This window comes from Saccopteryx leptura, chromosome 2 (genome assembly GCF_036850995.1).
Source record: "Saccopteryx leptura isolate mSacLep1 chromosome 2, mSacLep1_pri_phased_curated, whole genome shotgun sequence".
NCBI lineage: Eukaryota > Metazoa > Chordata > Mammalia > Chiroptera > Emballonuridae > Saccopteryx > Saccopteryx leptura.
The window spans coordinates 268,737,965-268,760,200 of record NC_089504.1 but is presented as its reverse complement, the minus strand read 5'-3'; the positions used below and the strand labels follow the sequence as shown (position 1 = coordinate 268,760,200).

The window sequence follows — 22,236 nt, the reverse complement described above, 5'->3', positions numbered from 1 at the left end:
CAGAGTTCTTGAGTGACCAGGTGCATTGTCAATGAGCCGTGATATTTTGGAAGAAATTTTTTTTTTTTTTTTTGAGCAGTAGATCTTGATGGTCAGCTTAAAATATTCTGTAAATCATGTTATAAACAGATGTGCTGTCACCCTGGCTTTGTTGTTCCATTTATACAGCACAGGCAGAGTAGACTTAGCATAATTCTTAAGGGCCCCGGGATTTTCAGATTGGTAAATGAGCACTGGCTTCAAGCTAACATCCCCAGCTGCATTAGCCCCTAACAGGAGGGTCAGTTAGGTTCTTTAGAGCTTTGAAGCCAAGCATTGATTTCCTTTTTTCAAGTTAGGAAAGTCTTAGATGGCATCTTTTGCAAATAGAAAGTGGTTTTGTTTACACTGAAAATCTGTTATTTAGTGTGTAGCCACCTTCATGAGCGATCTTCGCTAGAACTTCTGGACGTCTTGCTGCGGCTTCTACATCAGCATTGCTGCGTCACCTGGCACTTTTATGTTGTGGAGTGAAGGCAACTTCTTTCCTTAAACCTTGTGAACCAACCAAATGCGAACTTCAAACTTTTCTTCTGTAGCTTCTCATCTCTCAGCCTTCATAGAATTGAGCACTGTTAGGATGTTCTGGATTAGGCTTTGCCTTAAGGACATGTTGTGGCTGGTACGGTCTTCTATCCAGACCACTAAAACTGTTTTCACATTAGCAATAAGACTGTTTTGCTTTCTTATCATCTGTGTGTTCACTGGAGTCGCATTTTTAATTTCCTTCAAGAACTTTTTCTTTGCATTCACAGTTTAGTTAACAATTTGGCTCACAAGGCCTAGCTAGCTTTTAACTTATCTTGGCTTTCAGTGTGCCTTCATCACTGAGCTTAATCATTTCTAGCTTTGGGCTTATAGTGAGAGATGTGCAAATTCTCTTTTCAGTTGAACACTTAGGCCATTGTGAGGTTGACTGACCTGATTTCAATATTGTTGTGTCTCAGAACAGGGAGGCCCATGGAGAGGGAGAGAGACAGGACACCTCTGGTCACTGGAGCACTCAACACACACAACATTTATCTTTTGTCTGTTGTCTTGTATGGTCGTAGTTGGTGGCATCCCAGAACAATGACAGTAATACTACCAAAGAGGACTGACCACTGATCACTATAACAAGCATACTATCATGAAAAAGTTTAAAATATTATGAGAATAATCAATGTGTGACACAGAGACACTAAGTGGACAGATGCTGTTGGAAAAATGATGCCCATAAGTTGGTCGACACAGGGTTGCCACAGTCCTTCAGTTTGTAAAGAACGCAGTATCTGCGAAGTGCAATGAAGGGAAGGGCATTAAAGAGGTCAGCCTATGAATGGTCAGCTGTGGACACACATGCAGATATCTGGGGGAAGGCATTCTAGGTAGAGAGGAGAGTGAACGCAAAGGCCCAGAAGTAGGCACATTCCTGTCAGAGGGGCCACGTGGTTGGAAGGAATGAATAAAGGGGGATTTATATAAAAGAAGACTGGAGAGCTTAGATCCTGCAAGGCTTTGTACATCAAGGTAAGGGATCCTGGATTTCACTCAGAGTGAGTTACAGGGACACGGAAGGGCAATGAGCAGAGCAGGGGCATGATCTGCCTTATAACTTAAAAGGATCGCTGTGGCTGTCCTGTGAGGAATGGAATGCAGGTGGACAGAGTTGAGGATCCACTGCGAGAACCCAGGGGGGCAGATGGTGGTGGTCTGGATGGGGACAGAAACCACAGATGTGATCAAATTGGGATATCTCAAAAATAAACTTGACAGGATTTGACGTGAGGTGCAAGAGAAAGAAATCAAAGGATGATCCTCAGGTTTGGGGCCAGAAGAACTAGAAAAATGAAGTTACCAGTTAATGAGATTAATGAGATGGGACCAACTCAGATGGAGCAGGTTTCAAGGGAGAGATCTCAGAAGTCTGATTTGGCACATGATTGATTTGAGTTGCCCTTCGGACACCCAAGCAGGGGTGCGGTCTAATGAAGAATACATTTGGGAGTTACCAGCATATTGGTGATATTGAAAGCCTTGAGTCTAAATGAAGTCACCTAGGAGTTATTAGGATGGATGGAGGGGGACAGAACCAGGGGCTCAAAGGTGAGGGGGATGAGACTATAGTCAGGGAGATTGGAGGAAAGCGGAGGGCATGGTGTTATATGAGCCAAGGGAGGACATGTTACAAAGCGGGAGAGACTAGCTATGTCAAATCCTACTGCCAAGTTTACTGTCTTTACCGTGATCTGTAATATGCCAGTGGTATTCTATTCTGTAAATTCATGATAATGATTTTATATATACTTAGAAATCATTAAGCATGAAACATCACACAACTAATTCTTGAGCAGTTAGCATTGCACTAAACACATAGGCTCTATGTGACACCATCATAAAAGACAAGCCCTGTGACCATTTGGGATGCATTATACACATGTGGATAAAATAAACAGGATGTTCACCCAGCTTCAAACTTATGAACAAATTCTTTTTAAAAATTCAATTATAAATTTATTTATTGCTTGGAACCTTTAAAGTGTTTTTACACAGAAATAGATTATACAGGATAGCTCTGCCCAAAGCTAGGCAACCAAAGCTATCATATAGCTAAAATATGATTAAAAAATTTTGTCTTTATTATTTTTACTGACTTGGAACTAGTGATCCATTTAGTCTCTGTATGCCTCAGCTTTTGTGGAACATAAGTATGTATCTGATTTCTGTTACGTGCTATCATATTGCTAATGATCACAGGCTTATTTTTATGAGATGAGGAAACACCTCAATCTTATATAGTGCTGTTTCAAATAGTTATTTAAGGAGAGGTAGCTCTCTGCTGTGCAATAAATGCACAGTGGGTGATTAAAAATGAAAAAGTGAATGAAGTTCCAGTGTATTCAGTCACCTCCTGATGCCAGCATTCTTCCCCCTCCATGTGTCCTCTGGACCTTCGAGAAACTAGGTGTTGCTTTACTGTGACTTTTCAGTCCTCTTTCCCTCTGCCCAGTTTAAACATATCCTGCTCGTTTCACCAGCATAAACACATTCTTGATTTGGGGGCAGGAAAAGTGAAGATCACTAAGGATGTTTGGCCCAACTTTATACTTCTCCAGACATGACCCCTCCGCCCCTAAAGATTGCTCCAACAATGGTATCTTTGCAGGTTGCTGTGCGCTGACATGATCTTGGGACCGATATCCCTGTGTGAGTGAAGATGAACAATACAGCATCTGTGAATGACTAACGTAGAAAACATGGGGAAAGATGCCAGGCTGGTTTTTGGTGCTGATGGTTGTGGTGTGACACTCTTAAGGCACTCTGAGAGGTGCCCGAGGGAAGAGTTTAATTGCATGTTTGTGCAGTAACTATTGGACAATTGTCAAAGGGTAGCTCTGTCATTCTAGTTGTCCTGGAAACGTATAAGAAATTCTATCAGGTTCCTGTTTCGCAACGAAATCAATTTCATCTAATTGAGTATTTACTATAAGTGGTGAGTGTACGGGTGTGTCATAGAGAAAGATGGGGGAAACTTGGAGGAAAGCTCAGAAGCTAAAACAGAAAGAGTATGAATCATTACATTTCAGGAAGTAATCCATATACTATTTTTGCTGTCTTGATTTGGTGACATTGAACCAAGCAGTATAAACATATTCAACTGTTTTGCAAGACTTCCTTTTCTCTGCATAACATTAACAAGTCATTAGTAGACTTAATCGGCATTGTATGAAGAAATTTTACCTGGAACTTGAAAGCACTGACATGTCTTTTAGGCTTATTTAATGGCAATGAGCCAACTCAGCTGAAGTAAGAAATACATAAATTTTACAGGGCCCGAAACAGAGTCTATCAGAGTACTGTTTGAATATTTCAGTATTGTGAAATGTAGCCTTTATTGTTGACTGATGTGGGTTGTGGGAAGTTTGATTTTACACAAGTACAACCCGGGATCACTGGGCTCTTTGTTGGTTGTACGTGTGTGCACAGAGGCTGAGACTTTCGATCCTTGTTATAATCTTTGAGTTACATATTTGGAAAGGGCAGGAAAAAAGCATTTGTTTTTGAAACCTATTTTTAAAACCTGTGTCCGTTGTGAAAATATAGGCTTAAGTGTACTGGAAAGTCAAGTGAGCGGAGATCAGTGACATTCTATTGAAAAAGCTAACAGAATCTCCAAATTTGGGAATTCTGTGGATGCATGTAATTGACCGAGTAAAACTCTCTTTGCTGCATTTTGGGATGTTTTTTTCCCTCATCAGTTTGGACCATCAGGCCCTAGAAACAGTGTGTGAATAAATGCTGGTTAGTGTGATAGGCCTTAGGCAAAGTGGTATAAACATTTCGTCTTCGATGCTGTGTCCCCTTGATTGTAGTCTTCTGCCCACACCAATCATATTTTAAGGACAAAATCCTTCCCCCTTTTGTTCATTGAGTTTTAGAGAAGAAAGGAGCAAGACAGAGATGAAGAGAGTGAAAGAAAAACATCAATTTGTTGTTCCTCCTATTTATGTCATCATTGGTTATTTATGCCATCCTGACCAGGGATTGAACCCTCAACCTCAGAATATTGGGACGATACTCTAACTGACTAAACTACCTGGCAAGGGCTGAAGGCCAACCTCTTTTAAAAGAACTTCCTAGATATAGTGGCTATAAGTTGTATTAAGTTCCTGTCTTATTCTTTTTTTTTTTTTTTTTTTTTTTGTATTTTTCTGAAGTGAGAAGCAGGGAGGCAGAGAGACAGACTTCTGCATGGGCCCGACTAGGATCCACCTGGCATGCCCACCAGGGGATGATGCTCTGCCCACCTGGGGCGTTGCTCCATTGCAACGGGAGCCATTCTAGTGCCTGAGGCAGAGGCCATGGAACCATCCTCAGCTCCTGGGCCAACTTTGCTCCAATGGAGCCTTGGCTGTGGGAGGGGGGAAAAAATAGAGAGGAAGGAAAGGTGGAAGGGTGGTGAAGCAGATGAGCTCTTCTCCTGTGTGCCCTGGCTGGGAATCGAACCCCGGACTTTCACACACTGGGCTGATGTTCTACCACTGAGCCAGCCAGTGCCTGCCTTATTCTTGTAGAACTGTCTCTTCTTTGTTATCTAAGCAACATTTATCTTTTTCCTTTGTATGTACCCTTTTGTTTCTTTCTGACTTTTCACTCAACCTCCTCTCTCTCTATTTTTCTTTTCTTTTATTACCTCTGCCCCCCACTTATGCTGAGATGGAAGGGGCCAGAAAGATAGAGATTAACACTCTGATAGAATATGGATAAACCATATAACAGTATGGAATCTAGGAAAATTCATGAAAAATTTACCGCTGGGGAAATGCAGTTTCAGTATGTTGGCTTCACATGCGTTTTTCTGGTTCCTTCCATGTTGCAGGGATCCAGGGACCTTGACCATGTTTTAGCCTTCCTGCACCACAGTGTCATTTCACAGAGGGCTCAAAGAATAGCATAATTTCCGTGTTTCAAGTTCAGTCCTTGTCTGATATATGTCATCTTTGTAACGACTTAGAAAATGGTCACTGAACTTGGATGCTGTTATACAGATTTATTCAGTGATAGAGAAGTGGTTATGTAAACTATGTTGCATGTAGCTACTCAGTGAGATATTGATGTCTATGAAGTGAGATACTGATGACTTCAAAATGCCTTGGAACATGCCTATGTTATATGAAAATAATTGAAAGCAGATTTAATGACTGTAGCTTTTAACAAAGCTAAAAATTGAATACATGCACATTGTTAAAAAACTGTTTTACAGACTGTGAATAATTTTTTATTCTTATTTTTTCAACTGTATATAATATTTTCATGATTAAAAAAAACCTTCCAAAGTGAATGCAACCAGGGGAGGCAACCCTGACCCCAGCAGTATGCCTCTTCCTTCTTGCCCTGTTGATGCTGTCCACCTCTACTAACTCTGTTGCTCCCTGTTTTAGATTTTAAGCTTTTGTTTCTACTAATAGAAAATCAGTTTATTCTTTCTTTTCTAAATTGAATTTATTGGGTGACACTGGTTAACAAAATGATACAGGTTTCAGGTGCACAGTTCTACAACCCATCTTCTGTACACTGTATTGTGTGTTCACCACCCCAAGTCAAGTTTCTGTTTGTCCATCACCATTTATCCCCTCCTAGACCTTCCTTGCCCCCCCCCCACAATCAGCACAGTTGTTCATGTCCATGACTTTTTTCTCTTTATTATTTTTTGCTCAATCCCTCTACCCTCACCAGTGCCCCTCTGACAGCTGTCAGCCTGCTCTCTCTATGAGTCTGTCTCTATTTTATACTTTCAAAAGAGCAAGAAGAAAGCTGTACACTTCATTAGTCTGTATAAAAATAGCTTTCACATGCAATGGCGTAATCCCCAAATAGAAGGAAAGACATGGGAAGGTAAGCAAGCTGTTTACTTGTAGAGGTGCTTTGTAATATATGGTGTTCAGATACTGCTTCTTGTAAGAAATACTATTTTTTTTAAGTTATAAGAATTAAGTCTTTTTTTTTTTCCTTAAGGCTGCTTTATAAGAATTTTTAATTAACGTGTGGTTAAACTTAGGTCATCCATTACTTGGAAATACGTTCAAGGACTTTGAAAGCCTTTTTTTAGAAACCATGAAATAGATTCTGCTTCCAATTGTTTCCAACAAAAACAATAGATTAAAAACATTATTGCATGTTGTCTTGCTCACTGAAAAGATATACTCTGGGGAGACCTTGAAAACTTGCTTCTTTAGCAGACTCTAAATATAGCATGATTTAATTACCTGTGTTCTGTACAGAATATGCAAATGTATTACTTCATCTTTCTTTCCACATGAAATGAGAAATATATATATTTCACAAAGAAAAATATGGATATTAGATTTAGAAAAATCTCACCTTTATCAATACTTATAATAGTTTAACTATGAGATATAATTGTGGGATTTTTCTTTTTTGTATTTATGTAGATACCTCTATTTTTCTTAGGCCAAAAAAATAAACCTCCCCCAAAACAAAAACCAAATGCCATCTCCATATAACTATAGAATTTCTGAAAAACTAAGTTACATGAAATGTGTTTCAAGTTTGTTTATCAGTTGAAGGTTAGAATGTATATTATTATGGAATATTTTATATCAAAAGATGAATATAAATATATATATAAATATATATATAAAATGTAAGCATCTTAAATATTAGATAATAGCCCTTGATTTCTCAGATATATGCAAAGGTAGACACCACTTGAATCTCCAATAAGGATGCAAAAATTAGTCTATGCTTTCCCAGAATAATGTTCTCAGCCATACAGGGTTTTAGTTAGAATAACAAGTATATATTCTTCACAGGAGGGCTATAAGACCATAATAGGGTGATTTGCTATGAAATTTTCTGCTTATGGGAATTAGCTTTTATGCTTCAGTAATGCACATTGTTAAAAACTGTTTTACAGACTGTGAATAATTTTTTTATTCTTAGTTTTTCAACTGTGTAATACTTTCATATATTATATATATAAATATCACAATACAGTGAAATTTAGCATGTTTAACACACTACACATGAAAACATAAGTGCCGTTCTTTCTCATGTTAATAGGAAATTGTCATTTTGTAGGCCAAGAAGTGCTTGGATATTGACAATATTATATGGCTCAACCCAGTAGTATCATTAGATGAGAGCTGTACTGAAGTATTCTTGTGGAATATTGTACTAATATGGTATGGTTTTCAAGAAGTTGTTTGCTCCTTTGTTGGATTATCAAGCATCCTAGAAATATTATCTCATGCATTGGATCCATGGGAACATTTTTATGATTGTCGGTAATTGCTTGGACAAGTGTCTTATCAATGCTTGGTGTTAAAGCTAATTATAGTTCCAGAAAGCCAGATGACATTGAGACATTAACTTCTTATAATTCAAGAACGCACAAATTCATCATAGAATGCTGCGGACTCTGATTCTAAAGCCATCGTTGTCATGGAAACTAAGATTTTCATATTTATGAGTAATTACCTTTATCATCTCTATGAGTATAAGCCTCTTAGAACTCTATTTCTTAAGTATAAGCTTATACTCTTGATGGTAACTATATACTCAACTTCCTTTCCTTTTTCACATTCAATTATTGACTATAAACTGAAGAGCAAAACTGAGTATGAATCCAACCAAGAGCTGCTATTTCTATTGTAGGTTTTAAATTTGGAAGCCCTTCCTTAATCTTTCAGATAATAATAATGTATTAGGATTAAATGCATAGGACCCAGCATTCACTCACCTTAACCTAAACACTTCAACTTATTTATCAGTTGTCAACATGATTTGATTGTCCACAAAAGTTGCCTTTAATGGAAAAGTTATTTCTTATAATTGATGAGGTGATTGTTTAGTCACACAATATGGTATATACAGAAGCAATTTTCATGAAGGTATTGGTTAAATAATCTGATGGCCAGAATTGATGTTGAAATTGCAGAGACTCTTAAATCTATGACAGTGCACTTGCCAAGGGCATTCAAGTTCTTGTGGATGTTGACCAAGAGAACTTGTACAAAAATATAAAATAAATTTACAAGAAGGACCTCATGGTAGACTCATTCTCAGAATGATTCAACATACTCTCAGTTCCATCTCAAGCTTCTGTTGCTATAATCACAGCTCTGTGATAACTATTTACAACCCACACATTGCCAGACAGAACTGTTTATAAGTCTACATTTGCTTCTTTTGTATTTAAATAATTTGTGGACCTTATCCAAGAGTCTGGGTAATGTTGCACCTCATCATTGACAAGCAAAGGAACAGGCTAAAATATGATGGAGCTGGTCATGAAGGCTATATTAAGTCAATTGTTGGAGGATTTAGTTTGCTTTTAGTCAATAAATTATTTTACTTAGTGGGATGGAGTCTAAAAGTATGTTTTATCTTTTCTTGTCTGTATTGCTCATGTTTTTACTTCTCTTACTTCCCCACTGCCTAACACCATAATTGATACTTTTTTTGAATAAATAAATGTGTTGAAGAAATGTCTGTAAAATATGAAAATATACTTTGGATGCATTTATAATATATCTAAATTATTCCCCCTCCTTGATTTTTACTGGCATTAGTTTTTCCTAGGATTCATGAGGCTAGAGATCACTGAGCCTCTGCTTACCATGTGTGTCTCCCTATCTTAAGAGAGTTCCAGACATTTTTAAATTGCTAAGTTTGCCTGACCTGTGGTGGCGCAGTGGATAAAGCGTCGACCTGGAATTCTGAGGTCGCCGGTTCAAAACCCTGGTTTCCCTAGTCAAGGCACATATGGGAGTTGATGCTTCCTGCTCCTCCCCCCTTTCTCTCTCTCTCTCTCCTCTCTAAAATGAATAATAAAAAAAAAGTCTAAATTGCTAAGTTTTATTTCTGTCTTTTTACTTCTTTTGTGCTTAAAATTATTTAGTTAAATACCATTTTCCTGCAAATGCTCAATATATTGAATGATAAAACACTAAAACCATTGAGGATTTTAGATGACAAAAAACAAAGAAGTCTGCTCTCAGTGTTTTTATTCATATTGCTCTTGAAATACTGGGCAACGTAATAAGAGGTGAAAAGTAATAAACATAGCTATTGAAAGATTCAGAGATAAAATGTCATTATTTGTAAACTATAAATTTACTTACTTTGGTTTTCCAAATAGTAAAGAAAATCAATAAAACAACAGAAATTATAAGAGCAGTGATTAGGAATAGTATAGAGCAGTTGTTCTCAAGATGTGGTCCCAAGACAATCTCAGAGGTTTGATGAGGTCAAAGCTATTTTCTTAATAATACTAAGATTTTTTTTTGCCTTTCCACTCCCATTGTCTCATGAGTGTACAGTTAAGCAGAGGCATATATTAAAATCTGTTTTTTATTAAGCCAGACATTTAAGAGGAGATTTATAAAATTATGAAACAATATCCCTCTTCTCACTGAATGTTTTTTTGTTTTGGAAAGTAGAACTATTTTTCATAAAAGTAAGTTACTTATGTTAACTTGTAATGTGGTTATTGTTATTTTTGCATGAATTAATCAAAACATTTAGAAATTAGAAATTCAAACAGACAGTAACTATCAATAATTATAACACATGTACAAAAGCTCATTAATGTCTTCAATAGTTTTTGAGACTGTAAAGTGGGTTTGAGATTTAAAAAGTTGAGAATTGCTAGTACAGAGAATGGGGAATAAACAGCAATCACCAGTTACAATTTAAAATGGAAAAAATAAAATACCTAAGAATACCTTACAGACCTATGTGAAGTATATAAAAATACTCTATTTTACAATATAAAAAGGGACTTAATAAATGGAAATTCATACCATGTTCTTTAATGGGCAGTTTCACTATTATAATAGTGTTCATTCTCCTTAATTATTTTATAGATTTCATATATGCAAACAACAGATATGTTAAACCTGTGGAAATGAAAATTTCTATAAAATTTAACTAAATGATTCTAAAGTTTATGAAAAAAACATTTTTAAAAGAAGCATAATAAGGGAGACCTGCCTTATCAGATATTAAAATTATAATAGAGAATCAGATAAAGAGAATCAATTAACTCAAAAGTAGCTTCAGTATACTGTGAATATATGTATATGTATATGTATATGTATGTTTGTGTGCAATTACTGTATGATAAAGACACATTAGTGTTCAACTTCACTCACAATAAAAGATATACATAGAGAGAGATTAATAATTCTTATCATTTTGATAAACATAATATATTAATAATAGAAGTTGTAGATAGCTCAGCACTTGTAAATTGTTGGGAGCAATTTGAAATTATAACAACCTTCTTGGATACTTACATATCAAATGCTTCAAAATATTTATAATCTTTAATATGGCAATTTTATTTCTAGGAATCTCTCTTGAGGAAATATTCAGAAATGAGAAAATATTTTTACACAAATATGTTCATGGCACCATTTTTTATGATCAGACAAATTTTAGAATAACACTTTTTCTATGTATCAAGTAAGATTAAATAAATATGGTAATGACAAGGAAAACTGCATGCAGAATAGTAATTAAAAACAGAGAATATATTTCATATATCATATTTCCTAAATCCAGCTATGTAAAAAGTATAGCAAAAACCAGGAGTATATACCTTAATACATTAATACTGGTTATCTCTGGATTCTGGAATTATGAATCATTTTTATTATCCTCTTTATACCTTTCTGTATTTTTCTAATTGTTTTGCAATGAACATTTGTTATTGTTAAAGGAAATAAAGCATTGCAATTCAATTAACTTGACACACAATTATTGAAGTTTTAATGTGTAAATGAAAATACATGAGATAAATGATACTTTATACTGCATTTCAGCTGTGGATTGCCTGCTTTTCTCCTTTTGACAGTGATTTCTTGGGTAGTGACTCCGTTATTAACCCAGTGTAGTTTTTGTCCATTTGCCTATAAACTGTATAACCTTAAACAAGTCACCTTATTTTTTTGGTTCTTAGTTTCTTTGTCTAGCTAATGAAGTTTCTTCTCATTTTAAAGTCAGTAAATTAAGTGAAGAAATGTCTTATCCAAACAATTTCTTCATCTCTCTTTTACTACACATTTTCTTCTGACGTATTCTCTTCTAAGTTTAGTGTTTGTGGAGCTGCCCCTTCCTTCCCCCAAAATCTGATGACTGAAGAAGGGATTAAAATGTCATCATCTGTCTGTCTGTCTGTCAGTACTCAAGGCAGCATCTAGATCCAGGGTAGTCAACCTTTTTATACCTACCATCCACTTTTGTATCTCTGTTAGTAGTAAAATTTTCTAACCGCCCACCGGTTCCACAGTAATGGTGATTTGGAAAGTAAGGAAGTAACTTTACTTTATAAAATTTATAAAGCAGAGTTACAGCAAGTTAAAGCATATAATAATAATTACTTATCAAGTACTTTATGTTGGATTTTCGCTAAGTTTGGCAGAATAAATCTTTATAAAACAATTTACTATAGTTAATCTATCTTTTTATTTATACTTTGGTTGCTTCACTACCACCCACCATGAAAGCTGGACCGCCCACTAGTGGGTGGTAGGGACCAGGTTGATTACCACTTAATCCTAGTGTCCCTATGTGAATATTACTGACTGATTGTCATTAGGGGGTGTTTGGTGATACTATCACAAAATTTATACAAACCTGTAGAGATTCAAATAGTTGAGATAGAAATGGACTGACTGAAGTTTGATATTGAGTTGCTGTTGCCTTTTCCTTCTCCTCTTAGCCTGTTTGGTTGGACCTCTCCACAGTTACACACCTCCCAGGCTTGGATAACATATGTTTAACATTCAAAATGATTAGGACTTTGGAAATACTGGTGTTTTTGACAAAGCTATTATATATAATTTAAATTGTATTTTGCCATCTGATATTTTAATTCTGTGGTGTTTACTAAAAATGCATTGCTACATTTCATTGTTAATATAAGTCACTAAATATGTTAATAAGTGATGATATGAATGCATATGCAATATGATAAGCTTTATGCAGCTTTCTCCTCTTGATATCAAATAGAATTGAATTTATTAAATTGCTTAGTGTTAAGTTGTGACCTATATTTTATACTTTCAATAGAAAAGCAAACCTTAGAATTGAATCTCTTTGTCCAATTTGTTTTCATGAGTGGAATATATGCTGTTTGACGCCTCCTTGTAATTCATGTGTACTGATGAATTTCTTTTTAAACTTTGCAGCAAATAGTGGCAGCAATAAATGCAGGGATTATACCGTTAGGAAACACCTCCAATCAAATCAGTCACTGGGACTTGGGAAGTTCCTTCTTCTTTGCTGGCACTGTTATTACAACCATAGGTAGGAGACAACTTATTTTGTTTTTTCATTTTGATACAGCTTGTGAGCTAAAATTTATTTGTTTGAATTTTTATTTTTTTTACAGTTGGTCAATATTGTCTACTTAAGATAGAAAACTAGAGTTTAGTCAACTGATTTTGAAAAGAGAGTTTCAAGGTTTGAATAAAGGAATGATGGAAATGAATTGTCATTTCAGAATAATGAGTGAAATTTAAAATTCATATGAAACTCGAGAGCAGTGCAGATATTGTTTGACTAATAGAGAGGAGCTTCATGAACTGGCTTAAAATTCTGATTTGTGTGTGTGAGAGGGCAAGTAGTTTTAAATTTTCCTACATCTTTGATTCTTTAGTTGTAGAAAGAAAGGATTGGAGTACCATTTTGACTTTTTTCATGATTTGATATCAACTTTTTCCATTTATAAATTTTAACTCTACATTTCAACAGATTATTCCTGTTCTATTATAATTTTTTCAGGGCTTTTCTTTCTATACATTATGTGTTTTTAATAGTATATCTATCTACCTATATGTAATCTGTGCATAGTATATTTTATATATTATACATCATGTATAATATATAATAGGATATATATTATATTATATATCATATATAATATATATAATTAATGCTGAACTATGCAGATTACAAAAACAATGAAAGCTTAAATTTTTGCGTTTTTTCTTTTAATCGTGTTGTTTGTTATAATGTTCAAAGGGTAACATAGTGGAATGTGGTCTCTTTTTTAGGCTTGAGCGTGCATATACTCAGTACCTCTAGACAGCAGAATGGGTACATGTAGATGACTTCTCTTCTTAGTCAGTCATTCAGTACCCAGGAAATATTCGGAGGACATAAATGCAGACCCCATAGTGAAAGCCATGCTAGCCATGCTGTGGGGATCAGGTGGGGTTATAGTTGTCCTGCTTAATGGAAAGAGGTCAGTTTAAAGCAGGGGTCCCCAAACTACTGCCCACGGGCCATATGCGGCACCCTGAGGCCATTTATCTGGCCCCCACCACACTTCTAGAAGGGGCACCTCTTTCATTGGTGGTCAGTGAGAGGAGCATAGTTCCCATTGAAATACTGGTCAGTTTGTTGATTTAAATTTACTTGTTCTTTATTTTAAATATTGTATTTGTTCCCGTTTTGTTTTTTTACTTTAAAATAAGATATGTGTAGTGTGCATAGGGATTTGTTCATAGTTTTTTTATAGTCCGGCCCTCCAAAAGTCTGAGGGACAGTGAACTGGCCCCCTGTGTAAAAAGTTTGGGGACCCCTGGTTTAAAGCATACTTTTCAAGACAGGGAAGGATATGGACTCACCACAATTATAAAGGAATTTTAAGTGGAAGAAAATGTAAATGCAAAACCAAGTTCTGCCCTTCCACACGTGCTTGCGATGAAATTTCCTCTTGTGGGCTTGAGCTCTGATTTTGGAGTATGCATTAAGATTCTAAAATTTGTAATTGTATTCTCTGATGTCACTGACAAAGGACAAAGGAAGTGTATAAGGTTTTCAAATCAGTACTTGATACCAAAGTCTTAAATAAGAAAACGTGTGTAATTTATGGATGAACTTTCGCTGAAAATTTTCCTTGGAGAGGAATTCGTAGTGACCTGTCATTATGTGAATCCTCCTTAATGCCTCCTTGTGCAAGATCACTTGCCTGGGGACTAACTACTTTAGCATGTTGATTTTTGCCTTTGTTAAGAGGTCAAGGAGCTATGTTTACTCTTCCATTTCCATTAGCTAGGTCAAAAAGTTGTGTGGCTGTGAAAATCTGAGAATGGCAACCTTGATTTCTAACCATAATAACAGGTTAACTTCAGAGCTTAGACATCTTGGTCATTTCTACTATGGAAATGACTGTTTATTGTGTAAACTACTTAGAGTCTGGAAGAGAAAACGGCTCACAGACTGAGTGAGAATGGTTTGTTTCTGCCCAATGAAAACTCAAAAGTCCAAGTTATAACTCATCATGACCACCACGAAATTATTCCGCAAGAGACTCGGTCATTATACAGACTTACTGTTGCACTGTATGTTTATAAACAGTCTCATTTTTTGAATCCCCAATTCAGTCAGTTTTGCAGACATATCCTTCAACACATGAAAAAAAATAAACCATTATTACCAGCCTTATCCCAAATTATAGCCATTAAGCACAGTAACTGATTATTTAGGTTGTTTAGGTAGCTGCCTCACAGCCCAGCTCTCCTACTGTTCTATCTCAGACTTTAGTCTTAGGTGGGTTAAGTCATTCCAGGCCATCCAAATTTATTTCATGATCTTTTACTACTAGGTCAGGGTCACCTCTTCTGACCTTGGACTAGATATGATCTAAAGCTGGCTAAATATTTTTGCCTCTTTCATAGGTGTGCGTTTGGCATCCAAATCATCATTCAATGAAATTTAAAGTGTAATTAATAATGATACTAATGACAATAATTGTGTGAGCCTCAAAGTGGTTTTCAGCAATCATAGAAACTGTAACCTCTAGCACTAGCTATGTTGTATTAATCATTTAAAAATAGGACTTGAAACAGTTTTGGAGAATAAATTGCAGTTGGTTTTATTAGGTGCCTGGTACGGGCAGTGCTTCATGGAGCTGCATTGGCTACAGTGATCCAAGCTTTTTATATTCAATGTTATCCATTTGCTGAAGAAACCAAAGTGACATTTAACTATTCATTGGAAGTATGCCCAAGGGAAATTCAATTACACAAAATGGAATATGAACATTTAAGGACTAATTTTAGAGGCTCTCTTCCTATGTCTATACACTTTTTCCAAAATCATGCCCTTCCAAACCCTTCAGAAATTCCATTCCACAGTTGTACAGACTAAAATCCATTCTTCCCTAGTCTTCCTCTCTCATACCTCACTTTTACTTCCTTAGTCAATCCTGTTAGCTCTGCCTTGAAATGAAATCCGTAATTTAACTACTGTTCGCCATTCAAACTGCCACCATCATGATCTGGTCCAAGCCAACATCATCTTGGTGTCAGCATCCTCACAGAAAGGAAACTTCTGCTCAGAACCTCCTGTGGTTTCCAACTCAATCAGCAAAAGCCATGCTTCGTGGCCTCTCTCACCATTGATGGAAGTTCTATGAGGTTAAGGGATTTTTATGAGTTTGAGTCATTTCTGTATTCCCAACACCTGACACATAGTAGGTGCTTAATAATTATTTTTGGAATTAAAAACAAATAGGCATTCTACAAGGTATGAACTGTGGCTTATTAGAAATGACAGAGCACTAAATTGATACTTATTGTCCTAAATTCTTAGTTCTTTCAATAGATTTCATTGCTAACTTTTGTTCATTTGTTGATTCAAAAAATAATAAAACAGAATCACTCTGCTACTGTAATGATAAAAGATAAATTACTTGAACTTAAGTTGCACACTGACCAGTCAAGGGGCCAACAGTCTGATAATTATTTACCATAGAGTATATCAGGTACATTTAAGAGCATTTAATGGTAATGGATAGAAGTGACACTTAATATAGATACTAGGGTAGGTGAGTGGGTGAAGAAGAGGCAAGAAATACTTTCTTTTCCTTAGTAGATGTCCTAGTTGGGACTGGAAAGAGAATTAAGAATTTTCCAAGTGAATAAAGGTGGAAAGGGGACGTTTGAGGCATTGGGAGTTCATGTGGACAAGATCAGGGGTCAGAGACAGTATGTTCTGTTGGAGAGTTGCAAATTATCAAGAACTGTTGTTTGTCCTTGAAAGGATCCATGTTCAGGACCATGTAAATTAGTAAGTCAGTGTAAGTAGCTCCTGTTGGATCAGTGCTATTTCTGCCACTGCTGAGGGTGGAAAGGACACAGTCCTTTGGAAAAAGGTCCTTTTTTTTGGAAAAAGTGTGCAGACCAATTTGCAAGGTAAAATTTACACATATTAAATAACTGAAGAATAACAGAAGCAAGTATAATCACATGTTACATGGAACCAGGATTTAAGTCCTATAAGAATTGAGAAAAAAGAAAGAGCATGTGGGATGGAATTGGGAGGAAAGGCTTAACTAGAGAAGTTGAATGTGAGCTATGCTTTGAAGAAAAAGTTTTGGTTTCCACTGATGAGTAGGAAAGAGCTTCCAAGTCTGTGAGATACGTAAGCAAAAATACAAAGACAGGAACAAACTTGATTTATTTTGAGAATAGGAAAGTAAGTATTTGAGTAGACTGGAGTAATTATTTAAAGGAGTAGTGGGAAATATTATTGACTGTTCCAGATGGGAAAAATACAATTGAATATACTTAGATTTTTATGAATTTTGGACCTACTATAAGACAGAGCATCAAATTTTTTTTTCTATTTTGGCAAGTGAAGGGACAGGTTTAAAGTGACATTAGAAGATGCATCTGTCAGGAAGAGGACACGTGGAGAGTGACAGCTGAGAGGGTTATGTCAGTGACCCACAAAAGCAACTTGAGAGTATGGACTTGGATGATTAGAATTGCTGTTGAAGGATGAGAAACAAAATGTTAAAATAATTAGATGCAAGAATCAACAGGCCTTGGTGACTAATACAATGAAGAGAGAGGAGTCAAAGTGTTCAATATCGAAATGTATATTTCAACAGCGAGTTTGACATTCATAGAGAGTGCTAGTCTACCCTGTGAAGAGAAAGGAAGAAAAAGACATGGCCAAGATTTTATGTTGTGTTATATTAGGAACCTTTGTTTTAGTAGGTTCCTCCCCCTTAATTTTTATTTGTTTATTCTTTAATTGACACAAACTAGGATTACAAGTGGGCAAGCTTCCTCTTGGAGCTCACATCGGTGTTGAAGAGACCAAAAATCAATTATTAGTACATGAAAAAATAAGACTATTATTGATAGCCATGAATGCTACACAAGAAGTTCCTGTGCAATGATAGTGGATAGTAGAGCAGAGTAGGGAGAGGAGGTTTTCTGAAAGAAACTGATTCAAGACCTCTGAGCAGGTGACACTGAAGCTGAAACCTGAAATATAGGGGAAAAAAGCCATTAGGTAAAGAAGAGTGCAAAGATGAGTTCAGGCAGAAGGCTCAGCAATGGCAGAAACCCTGGGAGGGGCAGATTTAGGCATATTCAAGGAATATAGATGGGTCCATGTGGCAGGAGCTAGAAGAAACAAGGTTAGCAAGATTAACAAGAGCCAGACCATATAGGACCTGGTAGATGAAGGCAGAACTCTTAATTCAATGGGAAGCCATGGAAGATTAAAGCAGAAAAGAGGTGCGATGTGACTCAGGCTGCCATTGGGAGGGCAAAGGAGGAAGCAGGGAGACCAGGGAGAAGGTTGTTGCATTCATCCACAGACAAGAAGACATTGACTGGAACTCAGGAGGGTGACAAGAGGACAGATATGTGATTAAAGAAAGGAAGTTCATTGATGGAGATATACTTACTTCTGAGAATACTGTCATAGGGGCATTAGTGTCTTACACTTGTTATTTTAAAGCTAATAGGAAATCACTTATACTGTAGGGGAGACTGTTGACAAAATGATGGAATGGACAACTGTATTCTATTTTGAGGTCCATTTAAAGATTGGAATAAAATGTCAGATGATTTTATTACCTGAAGGCATTAAATATAATAAAATTTTCCCCAGTGGAAAGTAAAGTGGAATGCCAGGGCTGAGATCTGCCCAAGCTTATCATTCAATCCTCATGATCTCTGAGTGTCAGATGGCATTACAAGAACACTGCCATGGTGTGCAGCAGCTTTAAGGTCCGAAAGCATCGCATTAAGTTTTATGGAAAGCATTTCCTTGGAGTAGCTGTTCTCACGGTTACATAGCACTCTTGTTTTTTTACCACTTGAGGATAGAGATTGTATTTAGTTATGTAGTTTCTATGTTTAGTCTTTCTCTTGTTTTGAACCAGCCACGTGGACCTGTAATTTGCTTTTGCCTAGGTTGAATTGCTGAAGCTGTTATGACAATTGTCAGATTGACTGCGAGCCCATATTTTGCCTGTTTAGCATAATGCTTAATGACTAGAAAAACAAAACAAAATTTAAAAAATAAGAAAAACATTAAAAGTTTGGAGTAATTTTAACAAAGAGGTCTAGGTTTTTCTCTGGATTTTTACCTTCTTTTTAGAAGAGGTCAATTTTGGAAGCGCAGAGGGTATACTGCTAGCCACGAAGCCTCTAATATCTTCAGCAGAGAGTCGAGCACATTTCTGTTGGCTATGGTAGAAAATTACAGCTTAAAGGATGAGGAAAAATTTGTAAGAGTATTTTCTGTTCAAGTTTGTGATCTTACGAAGCCACTGTCTCACCTGGAAATGAATACACCTGAAACAGTGGTGTAGAATTCGACAGTAAGCATTCTCCCAGGGGATGATGTCATTGCAGCTTTGATGATTGGGTGTTATCTTGTTAATTTAGTACACCCATAGTTCTGTGGCATTTCACTAGTCTCTTGGCTGTTCTTGGAAAACTGCATATTGGATTTTGAACACCTCTTTTAAAGAAAAGTTAAGGTTTTTTGAAGCAGCTTAAAAGGCAAATAATCTTTCAGCCCTGACTCTAAAATCATTTTGCATTTTTCTTTTTGCCAGCTTGTTAAAGTGCATATTTATTTCTCTAAAATATGTAATTATGGTGATGGGTAGTTGAAATACAGACGTTGAAGTTAAGAATTTGTTATGGGCCCTGGCCAGATAGCTCAGTGGGTTAGAGCATCATCCCAGTACGCAAAGGTTGTGGGTTCAATCCCCGATCAGGACACATACAGGAACAGATTGATGTTTCCATCTGTCTCTCTCCCTTCCTCTCTTTTTAAAATCAATCAATAAAATTTTTTTAAAAAATACATAGAAAAAAAAATTATTTTGTGTTTTTAATTCTGTTTCTCTTCCTACCCACTTAAATTAATGGGAACAAAACCTATTTCAGAATATTAACAACATATGATCCTGCCATTCAAAATTTTCAAGTAGGTTTATTTTCTAAGATAAATGCATTTCTCAGAGAATATGCCTTATGAATGAGTTTAATAAGTTTTATGAGTTGAGTTTGCATAGTTCAAAACTATATATGACAGGCAATAAAGCTGAATTGTTGTATTAATACTGTTGTAGACTTCAAATCAATAATGAAATAGATTAGTCATCTTCTCTTCTCATTACATATGTGTGTTACAGCAGTCATAAAGAGGTTCAGTTCAGAGCACCTAATACTCGGAATCCTAGAATCTTGTGCTGATTGGAAGGATTAAAGATACAGTCTTCTCAGGGGTGGCAAAGCTTTTCCTCTTTTTTTTCTTCTCTTCCTCTTTCTCTCCTCATCCTCCTCCTCCTCCTCCTCCTTTTTCTTCCTCTCTCCCTTCTTTTCTTCTTCCTCTTCTTCCTCCTCCTCATCCTTCTTCTTTCTTTCTTCTTTTTTTATAGTAGCAGTAGTAGGAGAACACAAAGCAAGAAAGTATAGATCTAGCCTGACCAGGTGGTGGCACAGTGGATAGAACATCAGCTTGGGACACAGATGACCCAGGTTCAAAACCCTGAGGTCACTGGCTTGAGCGTGGGCTCACCAGCTTGAGTGCGAGGTCACCAGCTTGAGCTTGGGATCATAGACATGACCCCATGGTTGCTGGCCTGAGCCCTAAGGTCACTGGCTTGAAGCCCAAGGTCGCTGGCTTGAGCAAGGGGTCACTCGCTCTGCTGGAACCCCCCCACCCCTGGTCAAGGCACATATGAGAAAGTAATCAATGAACAACTAGGGTGTCACAATGAAGAATTGATGCCTCTCATCCTCTCTCTTTCTGTCTCTTTGTCCCTGTCTGTTCCTCTCTCTATCTCTCTAAGAAGGTATAGATCTAACAGAAACTGGAAGTCCCAGTGGGAGGAGAGCTGGCTACGGTGTAAGCATCGTAGTCATTCACCTCTTGGGTGTGTTCTGTCAGGGCTTGCTTATATTCTGAAACAAAATTCACTCTAGTATATTTCTGCATACTTTTGAAAAGTTTGCAGAATCATATCTGTAATCTTCTGGAAAGCAATCACCACCTAATTTTGTGACTAAGAAATTAACCAAAAATGGGAAGTAAAGAATTGTCATGAAGTTCATACCCTGAATAAATACAGAATCTATTTGTTCTTTCCTTTCCCCGCTTCCTCACCACTGAAATCCAGCACCATTTGTCCTAAATGAGAGCTTTTATAGAGCATCTGACTGACCACCAGCTATGCAGGTATGGCTCTGGATGGGATTAAAACTAGGTGAGATGATTATCAGAAAAATACCTTTTGTCACCGTCTCAAGTATTCCATTTGATAAGGAAGGAATGTAATAACATTTGTGTGGGCCTGTCTGCTTTCAACTAGTAATTATGTTAATAGCTGTTTTCTTCCCAATTCGTTTTTTTTTTTCTAAAAAAAATTTTTTTTAGTCTTGTGCAATCTTACTTCTGGAAAATTGGCATTGTGTTTTATGTGGTCCAGTAAATATAGCATGATGTTTACCAAAGAAATGCCCATGCCAAATGAGGGTCACGTGTGAGTCTTGGGGTGTGTGTCCACATCAAGTACAATGCAGACACGACCGTTCTACACGGAAAGGAATTCCATGAAGCCAGCTCTTGATCTGAACATTCTATTGAGAGAAATACAGGATGGGGCAAAAGTATAGTTGTTTGTATGGAAAAAAATATAATAACGACTAACTAATAATAATACAAGAATAAACTGTGTTTCACATACTCACAACTGTAAACCTACTTTTACCCCAACCTGTATTGACAATATGAACTATTGAAAGCCACAGGTCATCAAAAAAAATGCCAATTAATCATTAATCTTAAACTTCCTTTTCTTCCAACTTTATTTTTAAAACAAAAGCAAAACAAGTGAGCAAGTTTAGTTGAATGTTGTGCCTCTTCTCTTTAAGCTTAGGTTTCCCTTATTGAAGATGCTAACAGAGTGAAATTCCCATAGGCAGTCAGCATGAGAGAGAGAGAAAAAAATGAAAGGGTATGAAATAAGTCATAATCTGCCTAAATAGCTTCTGTTCAAAGAATGCATGTTTTAATAGATAATTTCAGTGGGGTCTATAGTTACCTTAATGGAAAGAAATTATGTTGTAACTTAATTTGATGCACATAAAATAGATATAGACATGATCTCCTAATAAATATTATACTACAACCAAATAGTGTGTTGTATGTATTCATGCAAACACTTAGTCTAGTATTACTTATGTAGTACAGCTTAGAACAAAAATATTTCTTCTTGTTTTGTTGTTGTTTAAGGAATAAAGAAAGGTCAGATTTCATTTCAGAAAACTTAAGTTTAGGTTTTTGTCTTTGCTGTGTGCTAGGGTTGTCTTCTAGAGAAAATCACAGTTGTATTATCCTTAATTTTGTCACTTGTCCAAT

The 22,236-nt window shown here is 36.3% G+C and overlaps 1 protein-coding gene across 2 annotated transcripts in view; it reads left to right on the top strand.

Annotated features, from left to right (window-relative positions):
• The window catches only part of KCNK2 (potassium two pore domain channel subfamily K member 2), a 96,325-nt gene that overhangs the window by 8,127 nt on the left and 65,962 nt on the right, over positions 1-22,236 (top strand). For both annotated transcript variants that reach the window (XM_066361738.1, XM_066361737.1), the window contains exon 3: positions 12,738-12,855. In XM_066361738.1, coding sequence (XP_066217835.1) covers positions 12,738-12,855 — 118 coding nt within the window. The remainder of the gene's footprint in view (positions 1-12,737; positions 12,856-22,236) is intronic.